The sequence below is a fragment of the Salmo salar genome, chromosome ssa17 (genome assembly GCF_905237065.1).
Source record: "Salmo salar chromosome ssa17, Ssal_v3.1, whole genome shotgun sequence".
NCBI lineage: Eukaryota > Metazoa > Chordata > Actinopteri > Salmoniformes > Salmonidae > Salmo > Salmo salar.
In genome coordinates this window covers 67,109,482-67,131,451 of record NC_059458.1, presented here as the reverse complement: position 1 = coordinate 67,131,451, position 21,970 = coordinate 67,109,482, and the positions used below count along the sequence as shown (strand labels likewise).

General features: G+C 40.5%; 1 protein-coding gene across 3 annotated transcripts; it reads left to right on the top strand.

The window, feature by feature from the left end:
* The first annotated feature begins 256 nt into the window (after positions 1–256).
* LOC106576502 (protein FAM3C) lies at positions 257–19,445 on the top strand. Of its 3 annotated transcripts, none has more exons than XM_014153716.2 (10): positions 257–515; positions 3,673–3,729; positions 9,960–10,064; positions 10,956–10,979; positions 11,466–11,589; positions 12,930–12,988; positions 15,285–15,335; positions 15,451–15,535; positions 16,004–16,130; positions 17,204–19,445. In XM_014153716.2, the coding sequence occupies exons 2-10, from the start codon at positions 3,717–3,719 to the stop codon at positions 17,291–17,293; spliced, it is 678 nt and encodes a 225-aa protein (XP_014009191.1). In that variant the 5' UTR covers positions 257–515; positions 3,673–3,716; the 3' UTR covers positions 17,294–19,445. The 3 variants fall into 3 exon arrangements, with proteins under 3 accessions (XP_014009191.1, XP_014009192.1, XP_014009193.1); XM_014153717.2 differs by lacking the exon at positions 257–515 and adding an exon at positions 899–1,091; XM_014153718.2 differs by lacking the exon at positions 257–515 and adding an exon at positions 1,872–2,051.
* Positions 19,446–21,970: the final 2,525 nt, after the last annotated feature.

The window sequence follows — 21,970 nt, the reverse complement described above, 5'->3', positions numbered from 1 at the left end:
GAGGCAGAGTGATTGAGGCCAAAAGTTTGCTCAGTAGGAAAGAGGGTCAAAGAAGTGAAAGTGTATCAGTGCTGCTGAGGTTTGAGGTTTTGCCTAGAAAAGCACAGATAGCGTTCCCTTATTTCAATGTTGTTGACATGCTGAATAATTCTAATGGTGGATTGTTTCAGCAGGTTATAGATAAAGTTGAATGGATTCGGGTGCTTGGGACGGGTTTTAGCAGGTATTGATTTTTTGATTTTGTATTTTCTAGGTAGACCGTGATTCATCGTAAACTTCAGGACAGTACGTAGCAGTATGCACCTTAAACGTGTGTTTGCGGACCGCCATGATTTCAAGATGAAGAGAACGGCCTCACACTCCAGTACAGTAGGTGGCGGTGAAGAATCATGTTTGGTCGTTCTTCATGTTTAGTAGATTATTGAAGTACCACAAGAGTATATAGCGATTTTCTGAAACAAGGAAGAAGAGTCTGTCATCGTATAGGCAAGGCTTGTAACCGTGGAGTTTCTCAGGTAAAGTTGCCAGCTATCTTGTTAACGTTCGCTGTTTTTTTTTTTTTAGCTCATGCCAATTAAATGGACTTGCTGCTGGGGCAATCAGGTTTATCTAACTATTTTGACTAGGGTTGGCTAGCTAGCTACTGTTAACGGAATCTAACTAAATTGTGAATCGCTATAACTAGCTAGTTATGGCTAAATCTAACCATACTTTAACGTTACGTATTTGGGGACGTTAATCTATTCGGAAAAATTGCTGTGTCAAGTTTGCACAGTTAGCCGACTACTGTTAGCCAAACACTTAACACACAACTAATTGTGTAGCCAACCGATCTGACCCGATTGTTTAAACTGCACCAGGGTCGGACAGGCTTCCTATGTAGATTAAAAGTGAAATGAATAAACTTCCGGTGTAGATTAAGACAGGAGCTAGCATGAGATAAGGTTTGGAAAGCGTAGCTAGCAACCTCAATCCGAATTGTTCCAAAATGGCTGCTGTCCTGCTAACTCGCATGAGGACAACATAGCAGTCATTCAGTCTTCTTGGTATGACAATTTGGACTACAAGCCATTTCCCATCCCTGTATTGAGGTATGTTTTCCGAACCATATCTCGCTCCGGCTCCAACCGTAGTGCAGCTGAGCAGTCGGATCTGCTGGCTAACTAATTGTACTTACTAGGACGTTTTCATTCAGCTGCCCTGAATGTGTCTGTGGGTTTTTCCTTTCAGTTAAGGCCTAGGCAACCAGGTGAGGGGAGTTCTTTACTAATTAGTGACCTTAATGGAATGATTTCGACACGTGCCCTGAGAGACTAACAGTGAAATGCTTACTTACGGTCCTTCCCAACAATGCAGGGAGAAAGAAATGAGAAATAACAGAAAAGTAATACTAAAGACACAATTATACACAAAAGTAATAATAAATACACAGCAATCAGACACAATTAGTAACAATAACTGAGGTAGATGGACATATAACACATAGGAATAGGTCTAGGGAAAATGTGCTATAGTTAAAGGGAATACCTATAACCATACTACCCTGTTCACGTTACTTGGCAGTTTTTCAGCAGGGTCAAGTTGTCTCTGAACCGCACCTTTTGAACTGTAGCTTGACTCATTTTCTTACGGCCAGGAACAATCCAGGACACACTTGCAACCCGTCTAGCTTCCTCACAGTGGGTTGTGGGAATTGCGGTTTAAGAATCATTGATGTATGAAGGTTTTCTGTGGTCATTGACCTGCAGTAGAATCTGTCTAATACTTGTAAAGAGACAACTTCACCTGTGTCAGATAAGGGAGATACAAAATGTGCAACATGCCAGACAAGTGGGCGACAACATTCCCTTGCAGTAATCTCCAGCCCAAAGCCCTGTGGGGTGTGATGTGTGACTGGAAACGAAACAGGCTGAAGGATGCTAATCCATGGAATACAACCTTGATCCAAGCATCAGATTCCCAATGCACAGCAATCACAGACACTAAGACTTTGAGAGGCGATGTCAGGACAGGTGGGAGCAGAGAGGGTGATCGTGACAGAAATCACTTAGGTAGGTCTTATCTCTGCTTCATTTTACTGTCATTACCTCTCATTCCCCTCCCAATGTAAAAGCCTCAGTATAGATTAATACATGACAGGTTGTATATAACCCAACCACGCATGCTGCTATTAGCACAGAGTCAAAAAGATGGAATTCACACGGTACCTCAGAGCCCGCTAATGGGATTTCTCGCATTGTCTGCTCTCCTGACCTTAACACGCCTGCATAGTGTGTTAATCAGCTTCCATCAGTCACTCAACATTGCTTATTGTTTATTACTTTGGCTCTATTGGACCCAACATTATGACACTTTAGACAACGGTTACATATTTTCACAAATACCAGGTATTCTTGATCAAGTCCTCTCGAAGATGTTTATGAATGTCCTAATACTCTACCCATTGACATTGTCAGAACAAGCCTCTTAAAATTGCTCAAAAACAAACTCCTCCAATTAGCTCTGTCTCGAAAGCCCCGCTATATATTTCAGACACTGTCATAAATTATTCACGCTGTATATTAAACACTTCAGTTTCCCACTTTAATCTCAACTAATTTGCTTGGTTTCTGACCTCCCTAAATGCTTTCTCATCGTCGTGGGTGATCAGGCATACCACCATTGTGTCATCAGCAAACTTAATGATGGAGTTGGAGTTGTGCGCGGCTATGCAGTTGTGGTTGAACAGGGAGTACGGGAGGGCACTAAGCACGCACCCCTAAGGGGCCCCAGTGTTGAAGATCAGCGTGGCGGATGTGTTGTTGCCTACCCTCACCACTTGGGGGGCGGCCCGTCAGGAAGTCCAGGTTCCAGTTGCAGAGGGAGGCGTTCAGTCCCAGGATCCTTAGTTTCAGTTAGCTTCACAGTGTAACGTTTTAATTTCTGCTGAAATCAAAAAAGAAAAGTTATCTTGCACATTCAGCAGGCTGTGGTGTGAAATAGGCTTTTATTACTCATCGTTAATGCCGTCTTTGGTGTGCTGATTAATGCACAAGCACGCTTTTGTCCCCACTCCTATCAATATTTATTTTGATTAAGTCATACAAGTGTTACATTGCGGGAAGTTTAAAATACATTGTCATTACTACATTACTATTTTTAACACCAAAAAAACATTTAATTTAATCAAATATTTTCAGTCGTCTTCCTCAAATGAACGGGAAGATGATGCAATCTTTGCAAGAGGAAGGAAATCTAATTTCATTGGTCCTCAACTCATGGCTCAGTCATTTCGTTCAGGGTAAGTGGAGTTAGCAGGGAGTTAGCCTTCCCTGGAGCATGTTTAGTTCTGAAGACATTTACCTGGCTGTAAGGTGAGACGCATTCGTATGACTGGTTGACCAAAATTGCCTCTTCGTAGGATACCCCTCTAGCTGTGGATGTATTCCTGGCAATATTTATTCAGCCATCCCATTATGACCTACCAGTCTTCCTTGTTCTCAGTTAGATGCCAAAGTGAGTGAGTCATGTTTTAAACCCAGGAGGGAAGGCTAATGTCCAAGTAGGAGTGTGACATGATCATACCCAACCAGCCAAAGTTAACTAGCTAGTCAACCTTACTGTCGAACCACAGTCACTCCCTCTGAATGTCTCTCCACACTGGAGAATACTGACATGTTTGTCTTTCAACAGGGGCATTCATTGTCTTGTACTGACTGCAGATTCTTGGGACCAACATGAGAGCTGGAGGTAGGTTTTGCTATAATAGGTACCTGTATTCTCTGCAATTAGCATAACTTTTATCACATTTACTTGGGTCAGTGTGACAATTGTTCATCTTGGCTATTCTGTCAACAAACCATATTCTTAATCACAGTACAACATAGCTATGCCTATAGCCTACTTTAGTTTATTAGGAACCCCATTAGCTGCTGCTCATGTAGCAGCTACTCTTCCTGGGGTCCACACAACATGTACAAATACATGACAAAATACAGAACGGTAATAGACAAGAACAACATAAGATATTACATTAATATAGAAATAAGAGGTGTGTGTATGAAAGAAAGACTCCAATCGATTCCAATAGACAGCAAATACTATTTACACACTTCATATATACGTTCTTATGTACAATACAGTTAAATGAGATGTTCAGAAAGAGGAGAGGTGCTGTGATACAATATGTTTTTAAATGTAAACTTAAGTAACCTCTGGCAGAGCATTCCACGATGACATGTTTCTATACATAACTTAGCGACACATTAAATCTGTTTTTGGTTTGTGTACCGTGAAGAAACCCATAGTGGTGTGTCTGAGGTATGTATGTATGTATGTTTGAAGTGTATGCAAATGTTTAGGCATTTTCAAAAAAACACATTTTTCTTAGACTAGAAGTAGTCAGTCTTTCATCGTTGAGGAGAAACTATCATGTTGTTAGTTGTGTGTGCAGTTAAAGGCAAGGTGTTTGTTTTCAGCCAGCTGCAGCTTTGCTAGGTCTTTCTTTGCTGCTCCTGACCATATTACCGGACAGTAATCAAAATGGGACAAGATCAAAGCCTGGTACAGTTGATCTTACCACAACATACATACTGTACCGCTCACCAGCTTCACAACAACTTTGTATATGACTTGACAATGATAACTGACCATCCAATGATACTCCTAGGAGTTCAGCTTCCTCAATGTGTAGCGGTATTGTTAGAGAGGGATACAGATTTTGTCCTGGCGCCAGGCAGGTATTAACCCTGCCGAAAGAAGAGAGTAGGATGGAGTAGCACTACCAGACAGGCACACAGCAGGAGACTGCCTAGACTATTGTAGCCTGTGTGCCAGATAGCCAGTGGAGAGAAAAGATAAGAACACCATTCGTTAATCGAACCACCAAAAAACCTAAAAAGAATAAAGCACTATAAAAAAGCGACAAAGTCTAAACTTGCAATATTCTTTACGTCCCAGAGGGGGGGGGTTGTTAATAAACAATAAACTCTCACGCAACCTCACTTTAACCTCACCATTCTGTATACGTCTGGCCCTTTGGACACTGTGTTAACTAACCTGTGTTAACTAATGCCATACAACACTCCTTCCGTGGCCTCCAACTGCTCTTAAACGCTAGCAAAACCAAATGCATGCTTTTCAACCGTTCGCTGCCCGCACCCGCACGCCCGACTAGCAACACTACCCTGGACAGTTCTGACTTAGAATATGTGGACAACTACAAATACCTAGGTGTCTGGCTAGACTGTAAACTCTCCTTCCAGACTCATATTAAACATCTCCAATCCAAAATCAAATCTAGAATCGGCTTTCTATTTCGCAACAAAGCCTCCTTCACTCACCCAGCCAAACTTACCCTAGTAAAACTGACTATCCTACCGATCCTTGACTTCGGCGATTGTCATCTACAAAGTAGCTTCCAATACTCTACTCGGCAAATTGGATGCAGTCTATCACAGTGCCATCCATTTTGTAACCAAAGCCCCTTATACCACCCACCACTGCGACCTGTATGCTCTAATCGGCTGGCCCTCGCTACATATTCGTCGCCAGACCAACTGGCTCCAGGTCATCTAATAGTCTATGCTAGGTAAAGCTCCGCCTTATCTCAGCTCACTGGTCACGATAACAACACCCACCCGTAGCACGCGCTCCAGCAGGTATATCTCACTGGTCATCCCCAAAGCCAACACCTGCTATGGCCGCCTTTCCTTCCAGTTCTCTGCTGTTAGTGACTGGAACGAATTGCAAAAATCGCTGAAGCAGGAGACTTGTATTTCCCTCACTAACTTTAAACATCAGCTATCTGAGCAGCTAACCGATCGCTACAGCTGTACATAGTCCATCTGTAAACAGCCCACCCAATCTACCTACCTCATCCCCATATTGTTTTTATTTACTTTTCTGCCCTTTTGCACACCAATATCTGTACTTGCACATCATCATCTGCTCATTTATCACTCCAGTGTTAATCTGCTAAATTGTAATTACTTCGCTACTATGGCCTATTTATTGCCTACCTCATGCCATTTGCACACACTTGTCGTGTCTTTGGGGGTACCATTAAACTGAAGACATGTTTATAAATTAGCTCCCTGTAATTACTATCACGCGATTAAACTGATTAATCGTTTAATTGTAATTAACTAGGAGATCGGGGCACCAAGGAGAATATTCAGATTACAAAGCTATAATTTTCCTAATATAACTTTCCTGTACTATAATATTATATTCTATTATACTATAGGCCGATTATCTTCTGGTTTAAATGGTGTATTTTACCTCGAGTCCAGTCTCATTCCAAAAGTCGTAAATTGTTGTATCTGCACGAACCCAGTCTTTACTAAAATCATCCATACATCAATTGTCTTAAAATCATTTATTTACTACACTAAGTAATTAACAGAAAACATACAAACAGTAATTATCGTCACAAAGGATTGATATAGTAATGTGCGCTAATGGCTAACAGGCATGGCTGGTCTGTTAGACAATGGGTCATAAACGGTCAGCTGAGAAGGTACACAGAGTTCATTAATATTAACAATTGAAGGCTCACTCATTCGGGAACAATTGCAATCAATATATATTTACGCTCAGTGTGTCGTTCTGATTCTTGTTGGAGAGTTCGGTTCTGTTGGAGTTTTTTGTTCGCGTTCTCTCTCTCTCGGTTAGAATGGATCTTTCAGAGCGACATTCATTAATGTCGTCATAGAATGGATGTTTCGTTGGTCTTCGTGTTCGATGATATAATTTACTTAGCTGCAGACTAATAATTAATATCAAAGACTTGTTCTTATTCTGTCGGTATCAATAGTCTAAAAGTTAACCACGTGGTATGGTTCACTTTCAGTAGAGGAATTGGATGGTAAAACCTATTGGCCATGGAGTGGAGGCCTGATCTAAAGAAATGTAAATCAGGGAGGGTTTTATAGTGACCCTTGAACAGGCTTGTCAAATGACGCCTGGTCCTGTATGGGTCCCTGGGGGCGTGCCTATGACTGAGTTAGACTTGGTTACAGAAATACAATTCTATCACATTACATCAGTACATAGCATCTCAATGTCTTACAAAAGCTTTATCCTTATTAATACATTCCATACACCCATTATGATGCAAGTCTCAAGCTGAGTCTATTATATAAACAGTTTTATGGTAATATGGCTACTATATTGTCTCTTCTGAGTATCACAAAATTGTACCAAGCGGATCAGTTCGTAGCTGGATTCTTCACCAATCTTCCATACCTTCTCCAGAACACACATGTCGCTCGGTTCTCCAATTCTATGAGTTGGAAGAATTTCCTTTGTCTCTCTATGAAACATGTGGTAGGAGATTCTCCTCTTAGGGTTTTTACAACCCTTTCACACAGGGCCTGGGTTGGGGGGAAGGTAGGTTGGGTGGTGGTGAAAAAGGGAGGGGTCAACTGTCCTCCCTGTACCAAAAGAGGCCAACGTCATGACACACTGTATATAGACTGTTTTTTTTCTATTGTGTTATTGACTGTACGCTTGTTTTTTCCATGTGTAACTCTGTGTTGTTCTTTGTGTCGCACTGCTTTGCTTTATCTTGGCCAGGTCGCAGTTGTAAATGAGAACTTGTTCTCAACTAGCTTACCTGGTTAAATAAAGGTGAAATAAAAACAATTAACTAATATATCAACCCAAATACATCCGGCAGGGCAATAATAGTCCAGCGACACTGAACATCAAAGGGAGCGCAGTGGGGGGAAAAATAAGTTTGCTGGAGCCATAGAGGGAAAATTAGTGAGGGGGGTTTAGCTGTTGACTTCAGGCTTTGTTCAAACGCACAGTCTGTCAGTCTGATACACCTGATGGTTTGTTTGTCAAAGCTTCAACACTGTTGCTACTAATCCATTCGATCAATGACAGGAGCGGTCCCCAAAGATTCCAAACACGACCTAGAGCGTTAACACCGGCGATCAACTTCAACACTTTACAAACTAATCACGCTGAAAATAAACAAGACTTCTGCAAAGAGTTAAACACACTGTTAAAACTGCCGCGCCGACCGAGAGCCTCCATACAGAGCCGGAAGAGCCGGAAGAGCTGTCTTTATTATCTCCCTCCTGACTGCTGCTGTGCTCTTAAAGGGGCAGCCCACGGTGAAGGCTCCGTGCAGGATTTCACTACAAATGTTCACAACCTTTATGCACATCTCCAGTGTAGGTCTAAGAGAATGCTTTGAATCAAATACAATGCTTTTTGGTTTCAGATGAATTTAACACCAGATTATTGTCATTTCCCATTCTGACACTGACTGTAAGTCCTTGCTAAGAGTCTCTGTGAGCTCATTGGCTGTAGATGGTGATGTGTGCAATCAGCATACATGGTCATTCTAATTTCTTGTAAGACAAGTGGAAAATCATTTGTTAAAATAGAGAAGAGTGACGGCCCAAGGAAACTGCCCTGAGGGATACCTCATTGTAGATATCTGATGATAAAGAAGATTCCATTGAAGAACACTCTGGGTTCTATTGGATAAGTAACTCTCCAACCGTGTGATGGCAGGTGACGTAAAGCCATTCCAAGTGAGTTTTTTTCAATAACAAATGATGATCAATAACATAAGGCTTCACTGAAACTTAACAATACAGCTCCAACTATCACGTAATCAATTTATTTTAGCCAGTTGAGTGCCTTTCCCTATATGTAGTTAACTTGTTCTTTATAAAACAGCATTGCATTTGCTCAAACGCAGTTCTCCATCAGTTTACTAAAAACAGGCAGCACACTGGCTGGGTGGATGTTAGAGTCAGCAAAGGGTGCTTTACTATTTTTAGGAGGTGGAATTACTTTAGCTTTCTTCCACACCTGTGGACACAATCCTGGTTTAAAGACATGGCAATACAGTCTTACCATTCTCAGTAGTTTCCCTTCTAGGTGTTCTATACTGGGTGGCTTATCATTGATGGATGGTAACTGTTTTTCCACCTATTCCACACTAACTTGACCAAATTCAAAACGGCATTCCTGCTCTTTCATTATTCGATCTTCAATACACATATGATGGTTCAGTGTTTTAACTGACTGTTTGTCCTCTTTACCGGTGAAATAGTCATTGAAATGAATTGGCTATATCAGAAGGTTTTGCTATAAATGGCCCATCATCAATGAACGATGTAGATTTAATTGGGTTTTCTGTCCATAATATAACTTAAGGTGATCCAAAGTATTTTCCCATTCTTTTTTTAATGTAATTTCTTGTTTTAGTAATATTATAATAGTTTTTTTAAATTGAGTCACAAAATGTCTCAATTGATAGTATGTCGACCAATCAGCTGAGCAGCCTGACTTGTTTGTCACCTTTTTCTTCATCATTTCTTTGAACCATATCATTTTTCAGTTCATCGACCCAGGGGGCTCTAACAGTTCTCAGTTTCTTAACAGGTGCACGCTTGTCAACAATTGGCAAGAATAATTTTACAAATACTCCGAGTGCTGTATCTGGTTTCTCCTACTTATACACATCAGGCCAACAAATGTTTTTCATCTTAAACAAGAGTCCTGAGAACATTTTGTATGACCTGTTATAAATAACTTTAGACCCTGCCTTTGGTACCTTTGGCTTTTCTTGCTATTGCTACAATGTTATGGTCACTATTGCCAATGGGAACTGACATTGCTTTGGAGCAAAGCTCTGCAGCAGTGGTGAAGATCTGATTAACACAAGTGGATGTCACAGGTCCAACACTTGATTTACACTCTAGTTGGTTGAGTGATAACCTGGGTCATGTTACAGGCATTAGTCACAGTAAGAAGCTTCCTCTTGAGAGGACAACTAGATATCCAGTCAATGTTCAGGTCACCAAGAAAATGAATTTCTCTGTTAGCGTCAGAGACCTTATCTGGCATCACACATATTATACATGGTGTTTAAATAGGTTTCTCTCTCCTCTCTCGCTCCATCTATTGATCTCTATTCGTTCTCTTTCTTTGGTCTGTCTATTTTCCTTCAGGCATCTTGAAGTTGGCTGCATTGGTTTCGGTCTTTTTCCTGGCAGTTTTCCTTGCCTTCCAGCTGCTGGAAATTAATATGGACTTCAGTTTGGCGAATGTGTTTGGTGAGTTTGGTTTGGTGTTTTCCAGTGTTGTAACTGTGCATATCAATCTATTGCCTGATCTTGCATGGAATTCCAAAGAGGAATTACTTAGTTTCAAAGGCTATTATTTTGAATACATCTCTCAATAGATAGGATTAATAATCTTCACCAGGGATTCAAAATTTAGGCCTTCAGAAAAACCTTTGTTGTGTCTGCATACGACACCCCTTAGTCTCTGGCTAAAGCTAAATTCACATTTACATTTACATTTAAGTCATTTAGCAGACGCTCTTATCCAGAGCGAAAATTCACACACTACGGAAACGGAAGGTGCGTAGGACAATGTTTTTCGTCACAAAAGGGGCGGCTCCTTGTAATACTTTCTGGCATTCGGGCGTACTTTTGTACTACCTGGAAATTGAGACGGTCGGTATCATTCCTTCTGCAGCCGTGGGGACAGTGTTGTTCCTTGTTCTGATCTACAGGTTATTCATCAAAGTTGCCTATTTTGTATTTGTAACCAAATATAATCTCTGTGACTGTACAAACAGTAAACCAAACAACAAGAATCCACCCCCTCAAAATATTTAGTTTATAGAAGAACCTGCTTTAGCCAAGGATATCAAACTGGGATAATGTTTTAGGTTGCACCGGCAAGTAGAAGAGGATTTGCTAGGGCATATTTAAAAAAAAAAAAAAAAGATACATCTGATTTCACATGGAGATGTGGGATGCTAAAAGGCCTGGCTAGCTTGCTATGTTTTAAGCCAGGCTAAAGCCAGATAGCCAGATTTTGTACAAAGCTCAATGTTTTAACTTTCTTAAATAAGGAACTCGTGAGCTCACGGGCTAATGTCATAAAGACATCTGAAACTCGAGTCTAACTTGTCTGTTTCTGTCCCTCCACAACAGGGTCTATGCCTGTAGAGGAAGGCCGTAAGTATACTTCAATCACTTCTCCTGTTACATCACTTTAACCTAATTCCTGATTCCCTCAATCAAGTTACATTTCTTATTTCAGGGCTGATCTTCTCTTAACAAACCATGGAAACACCTTACCATGTAGGCTTAAGTGTTAGGAGCTCAGTAGTTAATCTGTGTGTTGTGTAGTTACCACCTGGCCTTTATTGTGAATGTTTTGGTTCTTTAGCTGTTGAGTTCTTTGTAAATAGTCTGGTTTGTTCTGCAGGTGTGTGAGTTATATTGTGTCCCCGGTGAGAGAGATTCAAGCTGTGTGTGTAATAGTAGACTGTTTGCAGGGCCTAGATATGTGCGTGTGAGAGAGATTCAAGGTGTGTGTGTAATAGTAGACTGTTTGCAGGGCCTAGGTATGTATGTGTTTGCTGATATTGGGTGTGTGTTTGATGGGGGGGTGGTAAAGTGTGTTGGTATTGTATACTCTGTTTGGAATTCCATTCACAGCTACCAGACTGCACCGCTACAAGTGTGGCCTCTCCAAGCCATGTCCTGAGGGACACTTCTCCTTTAAGATGGCCAGCGGAGCAGCCAGTGTTGTGGGTCCCAAAATCTGCCTGGAGGACAACATGTAAGAGACATGATAGACCTATATTAACAGTACAACCCACATCCCTCTCAACCTATATTAACAGTACAACCCACATCCCTCTCAACCTATATTAACAGTACAACCCACATCCCTCTCAACCTATATTAACAGTACAACCCACATCCCTCTCAACCTATATTAACAGTACAACCCACATCCCTCTCAACCTATATTAACAGTACAACCCACATCCCTCTCAACCTATATTAACAGTACAACCCACATCCCTCTCAACCTATATGCAGGGGCCTAATTAGAAACAACTATTTTAAATAAGACATGTTTTATCCCCCCCGCACAAAAAAAGAACCTTGCACTTGACTTTTCCTACTAGCACTGACTTTACTGATAACTACTTTTTATTTAGAAAGAATTTCCAGCACTTACTATGACTGTTATGTGGTTGTCTCACCTAGCTATCTTAAGACGAATGCGCTAACTGTAAGTCGCAATGCATAAGAGCATCTGCTAAATGACTACAATGTAAACATCTATTGTCAGGTAGATATCTAGAGTGCAAGGCTGACACAATAGGATAATCTACAACACAATTATCCATGTCTGTTCTACAGGATGCATTTCTATTCTTATTTTATAGATTCCTAGACAGACTAGCGTAGACCGGTATGAACTATATCGTAACTGAGGTGGCGATTCGATTTAAACATGCCTGAAGCAGCCTGTCGACTGTTAATCCTCTATTTAATTAACTGTCAACTGTTAACCCTCTATTTAATTAACTGTCGACTGTTAACCCTCTATTTAATTAACTGTCGACTGTTAACCCTCTTTAATTAACTGTCAACTGTTAACCCTCTATTTAATTAACTGTCGACTGTTAACCCTCTATTTAATTAACTGTCGACTGTTAACCCTCTATTTAATTAACTGTCGACTGTTAACCCTCTATTTAATTAACTGTCGACTGTTAACCCTCTATTTAATTAACTGTCGACTGTTAACCCTCTATTTAATTAACTGTCGACTGTTAACCCTCTATTTAATTAACTGTCGACTGTTAACCCTCTATTTAATTAACTGTCGACTGTTAACCCTCTATTTAATTAACTGTTGATTGATTCTTGTGGTATTCTGCATCCGTGTTATTGAAATCCAATTCCTCAGGCATTGCTTCAAGGGAATCAAGTCTGGTTAGGAATAAGTCTTTTATTTTTGTGTCGACGCTATACGGGTGTGACAAGTCTCAGTACAGTGGTGAAGAAAGCCACATGACCGGGAACAAAGACAAGGATGGGACTAACCTAATCATAAAATACATGCAGGCTCACAATCACATAATGCCTAATTTGTCCTTTCAGATTGATGAGTGGTGTCAAGAACAACGTGGGAAGAGGAATTAACATCGCCCTGGTTAACGGTAAACCAGCCTTGTCACTGCTACATACCATAGACAAACAGTACTTCTCCTTGTAGTCAAATCGGTTGTTTTACATGATTACATCTGTGAGTAATATGACAATTGAAAATGACATCTGCTGTGTGAAACATTTACTTTGTTCAGGGATTGGCAGCTCGAGTCCTTCGAGGATGTGTAGAATGTGTAGATGGCTTTTAGTGCTGGGCTGGAACAAAACCCTGCATACAACATGGCCCTTCTGGACTGTAGTTGCCCGTCCCTGCCTTGCTTAACCTCTTGGGGCTAGGTGGGACGCTAGCGTGCCACCTGTGGTGCACTCCATCAACAGCAGGTGCATTTCAAGAGCGGCAAATTTGAATCCAAATAAATGTCAAAATTCAAATTTTTCAAAAATACAACTATTTTACACCATTTGAAAGATAAACATCTCCTTAATCTAACCACGTTTTACGATTTCAAAAAGGTTTTACGGCGAAAGCATAAATTTAGAGTATGTTAGGACAGTACATTTACAAGAGTTGTGTGTAATGTTTTGTCAAGTCAAAGACAGGGTCACCAAAACCATAAAACCAGCTAAAATGATGCACTAACCTTTTACAATCTCCATCAGATGACACTACTAGGACATTATGTTAGACAATGCATGCATTTTTAGTTCTATCAAGTTCATATTTATATCCAAAAACAGCGTTTTACTATGGCATTGATGTTGAGGAAATCGTTTCCCTCCAATAACCGGCAGTCAAGTCAGCGTCACAAATTAAATAATTAAAATTAGAAAACATTGGTAAAATATTATATTGTCATTTAAAGAATTATAGATTTACATCTCTTGAACGCAATCAACTTGCCAGATTTAAAAATAACCTTACTGGGAAATCACACTTTGCAATAATCTGAGCACTGCGCCCAGAAAAATACGGCGTTGCGATACAGACTAGACGTCATGTTGGGGAGATCTAAAATCGAAAATACTATGTAAATAATCCATTACCTTTGATTCTCTTCATCAGATGTCACTTCCAGGTATCACAGGTCCATAACGAATGTAGTTTTGTTCAAAAAAGCTCATCATTTATGTCCAAAAATCTCCGTCTCGTTAGCACATGATGTAAGCCAGCCGGACTTCTCGTCATGAACGAGGGGAAAAAATATATTTCCGTTCGTTCAAACATGTCAAACGTTGTATAGCATAAATCATTAGGGCCTTTTTAACCAGAACATGAATAATATTCAAGGTGGACGAATGCATACTCTTTTATAACGTATTGGAACGAGGGTACCCAACATGAACTCGCGCGCCAGGTGTCTAATGGGACATCATCGTTCCATGGCTCTTGTTCGGTCAGATCTCCCTCCAGAAGACTCAAAACACTTTGTAAAGGCTGGTGACATCTAGTGGAAGCAATAGGAAGTGCCAAAATATTCCTAAACCCCTGTGTTTTTCAATGGGATAGGTTTAAAGTCAATACAACACATCAGGTATCCACTTCCTGTCAGAAAATGTCTCAGGGTTTTGCCTGCCAAATGAGTTCTGTTATACTCACAGACACCATTCAAACAGTTTTAGAAACTTTAGAGTGTTTTCTATCCATATATAATAAGTATATGCATATTCTAGTTACTGGGTAGGATTAGTAACCAGATTAAATCGGGTACATTTTTTTTTATCCAGACGTGCAAATGCTGCCCCCTAGACCCAACAGGTTAACTACTTCAATACTAACCTGTCCATACCGCTGTTCGTATACACTGAGTGGACAAAACATTAAGAACACCTTCCTAATATTGAGTTGCATCCCATTTTGTCCTCAGAACAGCCTCAATTTGTAGGGGCATGGACTCTACAATGTGTCAAAAGCGTTGTCAAGTTGGCTTGATGTCACACCGGAAACTTGGTGTGACAAACCCAGCAGGGTTGCAGTTCTTGACACAAATCGGTGCACCTGGCACCTACTACCGTACCCCCGTTCAAAGGCATTTAAATATTTTTCTCTTTCCAATTCACCTAAATGGCAAACATACACAATCCATGTCTCAAGGCTTAAAAATCCTTATTTGACCTGTCTTCTCCCGTTCATCTACACTGATTGAAGTAGTATAGTGACATCAATAAGGGATCATAGCTTTCACCTGGTCAGTCTGTCATTGAAAGAGGTGTTCTTAATGTTTTGTACACTCGGTGTAAACAGTGCTTTCCATTGTCGTTGAATGTACTATAATTCACTATTCATGATAGGAGTTGGCTTGTGAGTGTACATTAGCTTGTCGTGAACAAGTTGTTTGTTCTCCACAGGAAAGACAGGGGACCTCATCAAGACAGACTACTTTGACATGTGGGCGGGAGGTGAGGCCTTAGTTTCAGTTAGATTTCCCGTGTTTCCGGGTCATGGTGTGTCTCTTGACTAGGCAGGCGGACTAGGTAAACCAATCTTGTACCTGTGTATTTGTTGTGTGTGCAGATGTCAACACGCTCATCACATTCCTGAAGACTATTGAAGAAGGAACAGTAGTGATGATGGCCACGTTTGATGATTCGGCCTCAAAGTAAGTGTTCCTAACTGAAGAAAGATGCACGTTCAGCATTTAACTTCTCCATGAACTCTTAGATGATCATTTTAAGCTTAGGCAAATACTTCAGGTCAGTGTCTTGATCAATCTGTTTCGTTCCTCCAGGGACTTAATTGAACACTTGTAGAGTTGACAAATGACTATCACTTAAATACACCCATTAACTGACTGCGGGGAAATGTAAATGAATTTCACCCTAACTGCTGATATTAAAGGAGTAGTCACCAATTACTGATGTTTAACAATGGTGACTAAGAGAAAAGGAAAGAGTGGTAGGTAGAGACATTTTAAGTGTCTTGTCTACAGACTCTTAATGACATTCTAGCTGTGTATTCACTAGCAAATGGACCGAAACGGGGAGGGACTACCTGAACTTGTCCAATAAACGTTTTGTCCAATAAACGGTGTGCACAAATGAATACGACCCTGCTTTGCGGTCCACAGGCTGAACGACGAGTCCAAGAAGATGATTGGTGAACTTGGCAGTTCCAGCATCAGCACATTAGGCTTCAGGGACAACTGGATCTTTGTGGGAGGCAAAGGGATCAAGACCAAGAGTCCCTTTGAGCAGGTAACTTCAACCCCCCCTCCACACTTTTAAATCTTTATCCTCCTTAACCTGGGTTGTTCAGATTTTTTCTTTCTGGTCTGTTCACATGGGACTTTTTCACCTCCCCGTTGAAATATCATGGCTTCGGTGAAGTACAACTGAGAGAAGTTTGTCTATAGAAATATAGTACCTAGAACACACCATTTATCGTGATACAGACTCATTTTCCAGCCCTGTCATAGAGTTGCGCGTGCTGTTCTGCTTCAGAAATGGCTGTGTTTGATATTGGAGTCAATCCAACGTAAAACTCCACCTGGATGTCATTGTCTACAACCCTCAGACTCAACTCTGGACCTCCAAGCCAGTCCCACTGCATTTTGTCATTGTGCCACTCTAATCAGGGACTGATTTAGACTCAGGACAGTATGTGTGTGCAGTTAATTATCAGGTAGAACAGAACCAGCAGGCTTCGGACCTTGTAGGGTAAGAGTTGAGCACCCCTGGTCTACAACGTCACAGATGTCATCGGACGATGGATTACCTAGAGGTGAAATAACCCAAATGGAGCTAGATAAAGCCAGAATAATAATCTACTTGTTGAGCATAGCTATAGTCATCAGCCTGGTGTTCATGGTCATCACTCACTGTTCAGTTTGTCACGGTCCCGACATCAGCGTATAACTATCCTGCAACAGGGCTATTTGACGCGAGAATGCACTCGAACGTGACATTTGTTTGTAAACTAAATAATGTCTCTAAGATATGTAAAACACAGCCGCTCCATGATTTAGTTTTCGTTCTTTACAGTTCTGAACTATTGATTTCATTATCTGAGTTTTACCAGAGAAGACAATTTTGAGAATACTGACATTTCCATCTGACCCTGGAACATGTCGTCCCAGGCACTCCTTCAATATTGACTTTCCACCCTCCCTTATGTGTTGTTGGGACATTTTGTGATCGCTGTGCCGGTACACACACAGCGTCCTATTCCCTTTGAAGTGCACAAAACACTTGCACTATATAGGGAATAGGCTGCCATTTGGGATGCTGCCATTGGGTCTAATCCAAAACCTCTGTCTCTGCCTCTACAGCACATAAAGAACAACGCCGACACCAACAAGTACGAGGGCTGGCCCGAGGTGCTGGAGATGGAAGGCTGCATACCCCAAAGACAGGAGTGATCTTTTCACTTAAACCCTCGACCGGCCATCTCCTGTTCCCTTCATCGCCGACCCCTTCACGCCTTTGGTTGCGTCTCCCATTCTTCTCTTAAAATAGTGTACTTGCACACTTTCCTATGATGGCTCTAACAATGGTGGAACCTCCCTCCACCCAATGCTAACACCAACGCAACCTTTGCATTTTAGAGACTGTCCCTCTGCGTTGCAGCTGTCAATGTTTGCAGCAATCGGTGTTTGACGTCAGGGAGCATCCTTGTATCTTCCTGTGTTTTTGTGTCAAGGTATTGTCTATTTATAGGAAGAGGAATGGAAGGGTAGCTGGTATGGCAGAAATCCCTGTTATTGGTTATTCAGCAGAATGTACCAAGATCACTGTGAAATTTGTAAATAGAAATACAAAAAAAGTAGCAAACTTTTGAACATCCGTATTGTAATATAAAATCTTGGAAAGCTATATGGCTTAAGATCCTTGTTACTTAAGAGTGAATTTATATTCTAGCTTTTTATCTTTAGTGATTGGTCTTTTTTAATTGTTAGTTTTTGTGTGGGTTGGGAGTGGAATGAATGAGGAAGCATAGAGCTAAATCGCGTTAGTGGGGATTTTGTCTTGTGTGCATCTTCCTTGGATAGAATGGGAATTGTTGGTTTTGGATGGGGGTCATGTTTCAGTAAAAATCTATCTATTTTAGGGAAATATTTAGCTGGTTTTGCTGATTTTGATAACAAATCACTTGGGATTTTATTGGCACCTTGACAGCCTTGGAAAAACCATTCAAGAAGTAGATTGATACATTACAAAGATGACTAGGTTTAGATTTTGTGGCTAGATCTTACTTTCCCCAGTATCTCTGGTTTACTTTAAAGACTACTAACTCTCTGCATCACATCTCTTCCACTTGGCTCTCCTAAAGCTTTGATTATCTCATTGCGACTGACTTTTTTGTTCTTATCATATAATGCAAAAACTTCCTAGGCTGAAGCTCATAGATTTTAGCTGATTTACTGCTGGCTTTTGCAACATTGCATCATGTCCCCCCTGGATCTTGTTCAATGAGCGGTCTCAGTACCACTGTTCATTAGCCGTGGTCATATTAGCTACAATTCAACCCAGCTGTCATTTTGTCACACTTGGAATGGAGTAAGCTACATATATAAAAAATAATACATTTGACATTTTATTTAACTAAGCAAGTCGGTTAAGAACAAATTCTTATTTACAATGAAGGCCTACACCGGTCAAACCCGGACGATGCTGGGTCAATTGTGCGCCGCCCTATGGGACTCCCAATCACGACCAGGTGTGATAGTCTGGAATGGAACCAGGGTGTCTAGTGACTCCTCAAGCACTGAGATTCTGTGCCTTAGACCGCTGCACCACTCGGGAAACCACGGATTGAGTCAGTGGATTCATTCCTGTTCTGTGTGAAGTTGAATCCATTGGGAGATTATTGCATATGCTATTATGTCATGTGCTTTAACTACGGTAACAGCTGGTGCTAAAAGTAACACACGTTTCAGAGTGTAACGTAAAACTCTTGTTGCTTGAAACATCTCACCTCAGTCCCCTAGTTGGTTCAAAGGATAACAGTGTATGGTTGTGGTCAAATGGCAGGAATACAATCCTGGTTCCAGTTCTGTTTGCATTTAGAGCAGTACATGTAACCTAACACAATGTGATTGTGGAGGCTATTCTGAAACCTGTACCCCCCCATCCACTTGTCTATGGAGTCAAAAGGATTTCCCCTTTTCTCTTGACATTGGCAAGATATTTTAACACAATGAATGACATCCTCCCCATTGCCTTTTAAAAAAAGATCTGTGTTCTGTTCTTTGGTTTCATTTGAGGACCTTGAGTGAAGTGAAAAGCCCAAATCGATGCCCCATCGATGCCATTCCTAAAACAAGTGTGTTCTTCCTGCTCTTAAAGGAATTCATCCCACCAATGTGCCTTGTCTGACTTACAAATCCACAGTCTGTAATATTCCCCATTTCTGCATCTCTACTAAACTACTGATTCCTTAATCATACATGTTGTTGCAAGGGGAACAATTCTGATAATTGTGACTGATTTTGTTGCAATGTCTTACATCTGTCGTGAAACATTTCAAACAACTTACCATTCATGAGTATGGTTAATAAAGCTCAACCTGTCTTCATTGTACGTGTGACATTTATTTAGACAGAAGTCCTGAATTTGGAAAGTATTTCTCTCACAATGCCTTTAACGTCTTAAATCCTATATGTTGGCAGATGAAGTTGACTTGATTTCAGGGAGGAAAGAAAGAGTACATCTGGCTTCTTCACCTGTGGGGTCGTATGACGGGGTGCGGAGGCATATTTCTGTCTGTAATAAAGCCTTTTTGGGAGGAAAAACTCATTTTGATTGGCTGTGCCTGGCTCCACAGGGCCCTTTCCCAGTCATGTGAAATCCATAGATTAGGGCCTGATGAATTTATTTCCATTGACTGAATTCCTTATGAACTTTAACTCTGTAAAATCTTTGAAATTGATACATGTTGCGTTTTTATATTTTTGTTCAGTATAGTCATCTGCATCAATCTGGGTTGTTTTCAGGAGGTTACATCATACTCAATGTTGCAGATGGAAATGGCATGAATAGATATAGCTCTTTGTTTTGTTACTGTGACACTCTGTTCTACATAGCCTAATGTTTCTGAACTAAGAACATTCCACAAGGTTGTGCCGGGATTCTATTATAATAACCAAATACCCTATTCTCTTTGCAAAAGGTAAGCAATAATTTACCACCTGGTTTTTAATAAGAATTATAGAATTCACTGGATTGTATGCGAAGCAGTAATTGTTTCAAAACATCTCCTGCCATGTCACTGATGCATCGAGAAACAGTGTTGTTTGATGAAGTCATTGTCTGTATAGTTATTTTGGCCTTTTCCCCCAGCATTGTCCCAGCCATATCCGCGGCAGCAGGAAGAATTAAGTCCTCCACAATAGTATGGGGCTTGCCTATCCTAGGCACTCGGTAGCTCACCATATAAGATGCTTCTAGCACCTTCTTATTAATGGTATCTGTTGCATCAGATTCACAACTGTCAGTGTCCATGCTAGCTGGGCTGACAACAAATGTAGAATTACTGATGCTAGCATTGGATGTGCTCGTGGAAGCAGAACAATTTCTGTCGTTGACAGGTGCAGGTGTAGTACTACTGGTAGTAGCAGTATTACCAGTAGAGCTGGTATGTGTCGGGCCTTACTTTTATTTAACAATTTATACATTTTCTAGCAAAAGGAATGAGCAGCAGCTACGTTTGGCTACATACGGACTGTTAGTTGAATTCCCGCGAGAGAGTAACGGTTAATGTGATTGGGCTAACTGTATTTGACATTACGATGTTATTTCGCTGAACACTAGATGGTTTAATTTTATTTTTGGCAGTGAAACGAGGCTACTCAAGCGAGAAAAAAACCTCACCCAAATGTATAGCCCCGTTGGAAAAAAGAAATGGACTGTTTGAAAATGTGAAGAAGAAATATAAATAAATAAATGTTTTTAAAATGTGAATTACATTTTTATTTGGCGTACCCCCGATGGCATTCCAGTTTGGGAATACCTGCATTACATGATCACTACAGTAGCCCCACATGGCTATAAATAAATGATGAGATTATATGGCCATTAAATAACACATCATAGCTTGGCATATTTAGATTGGGGAATAGGCCTAAATCATATTAACTTTCTATTTTGCAGCTCAGGAGGTTATTCTAAACTAGGCTCTTCTGTGTCTTAAAAGTCATTTGCTGAAGGCCAAGCCTATACTACGCCAGCTACTGGTATAACATCGTTATCGAATGCCGTTCTACAACAAGCTCTAAACTTTTATTTAGGAAATTAAACCGGAAATTGCAAAGCAACTCTAAAGTCTGGGCTAGAGTTGCTTGATTGACTAGCTACGTTCAGTTCATGTCCTTTGTGGAGGCCGCATCCCTGACGAAAGTTTGTACATATAAAAAAGATCTGTAAGCGAGTAAAGTGAGATGTAAAGTAAGAATTGATTTTCATAGTTGTAACATTTACAGAACTAATTTAACGGTTACTGCATGGCTTTTCTTACTATCCTAACAACTATCCTAACAATTTACCTATGGGTTTTCTTATGATTCTAATGATACGTACGTTCAACATTGTGGCAGCTATCTGGCTCCATGTTATGTTTTTCTCCCAATGTTTGTCGCTGGTCAATCATAATAAAGTGTTGTTGCAAATAGGTATGTTTCATTTTACACGCACAAGTAACAAACCGCAACCACTGTGTTACAAAACTTAGCTAATGATATTGTTCTGGTTGTTCAAGGTCGACATATTTCCAGATTGTTGCTCCCACTTGAAAAGCAAGGAAGAAATACTTGGCTTCTCTTCGACATTTTGATATGTTAAGGGCCTGTGACTCACTTAGTGCTGAGCGATTAGTGCTTTTTGAGGTCGTTTCGGGTTCCGGTTAAATTATTAAAATCACGGTTTTCGATTATTTGGGTTGAATGCTGTGACACAGAATCAAACCATTAATAAAAGTCCCATGATGGTAGTGAGTTTTGACTGCCCGTTACAGCTTATCACTTATTAACCATAATTATTCACATTACTTTAATCAAATATTTCAGTTGTGTATATTACATTTGTTTTATTTGATGACTTAT

What these genes read in the sequence shown, in the direction of transcription:
- LOC106576502 (XM_014153716.2), top strand. An exon ending in TTTGATGATTCGGCCTCAAA is followed by an intron (nt 15,536 to 16,003) that starts GTAAGTGTTCCT and finishes TGCGGTCCACAG; the next exon opens with GCTGAACGACGAGTCCAAGA. An exon ending in CCAAGAGTCCCTTTGAGCAG is followed by an intron (nt 16,131 to 17,203) that starts GTAACTTCAACC and finishes CTGCCTCTACAG; the next exon opens with CACATAAAGAACAACGCCGA.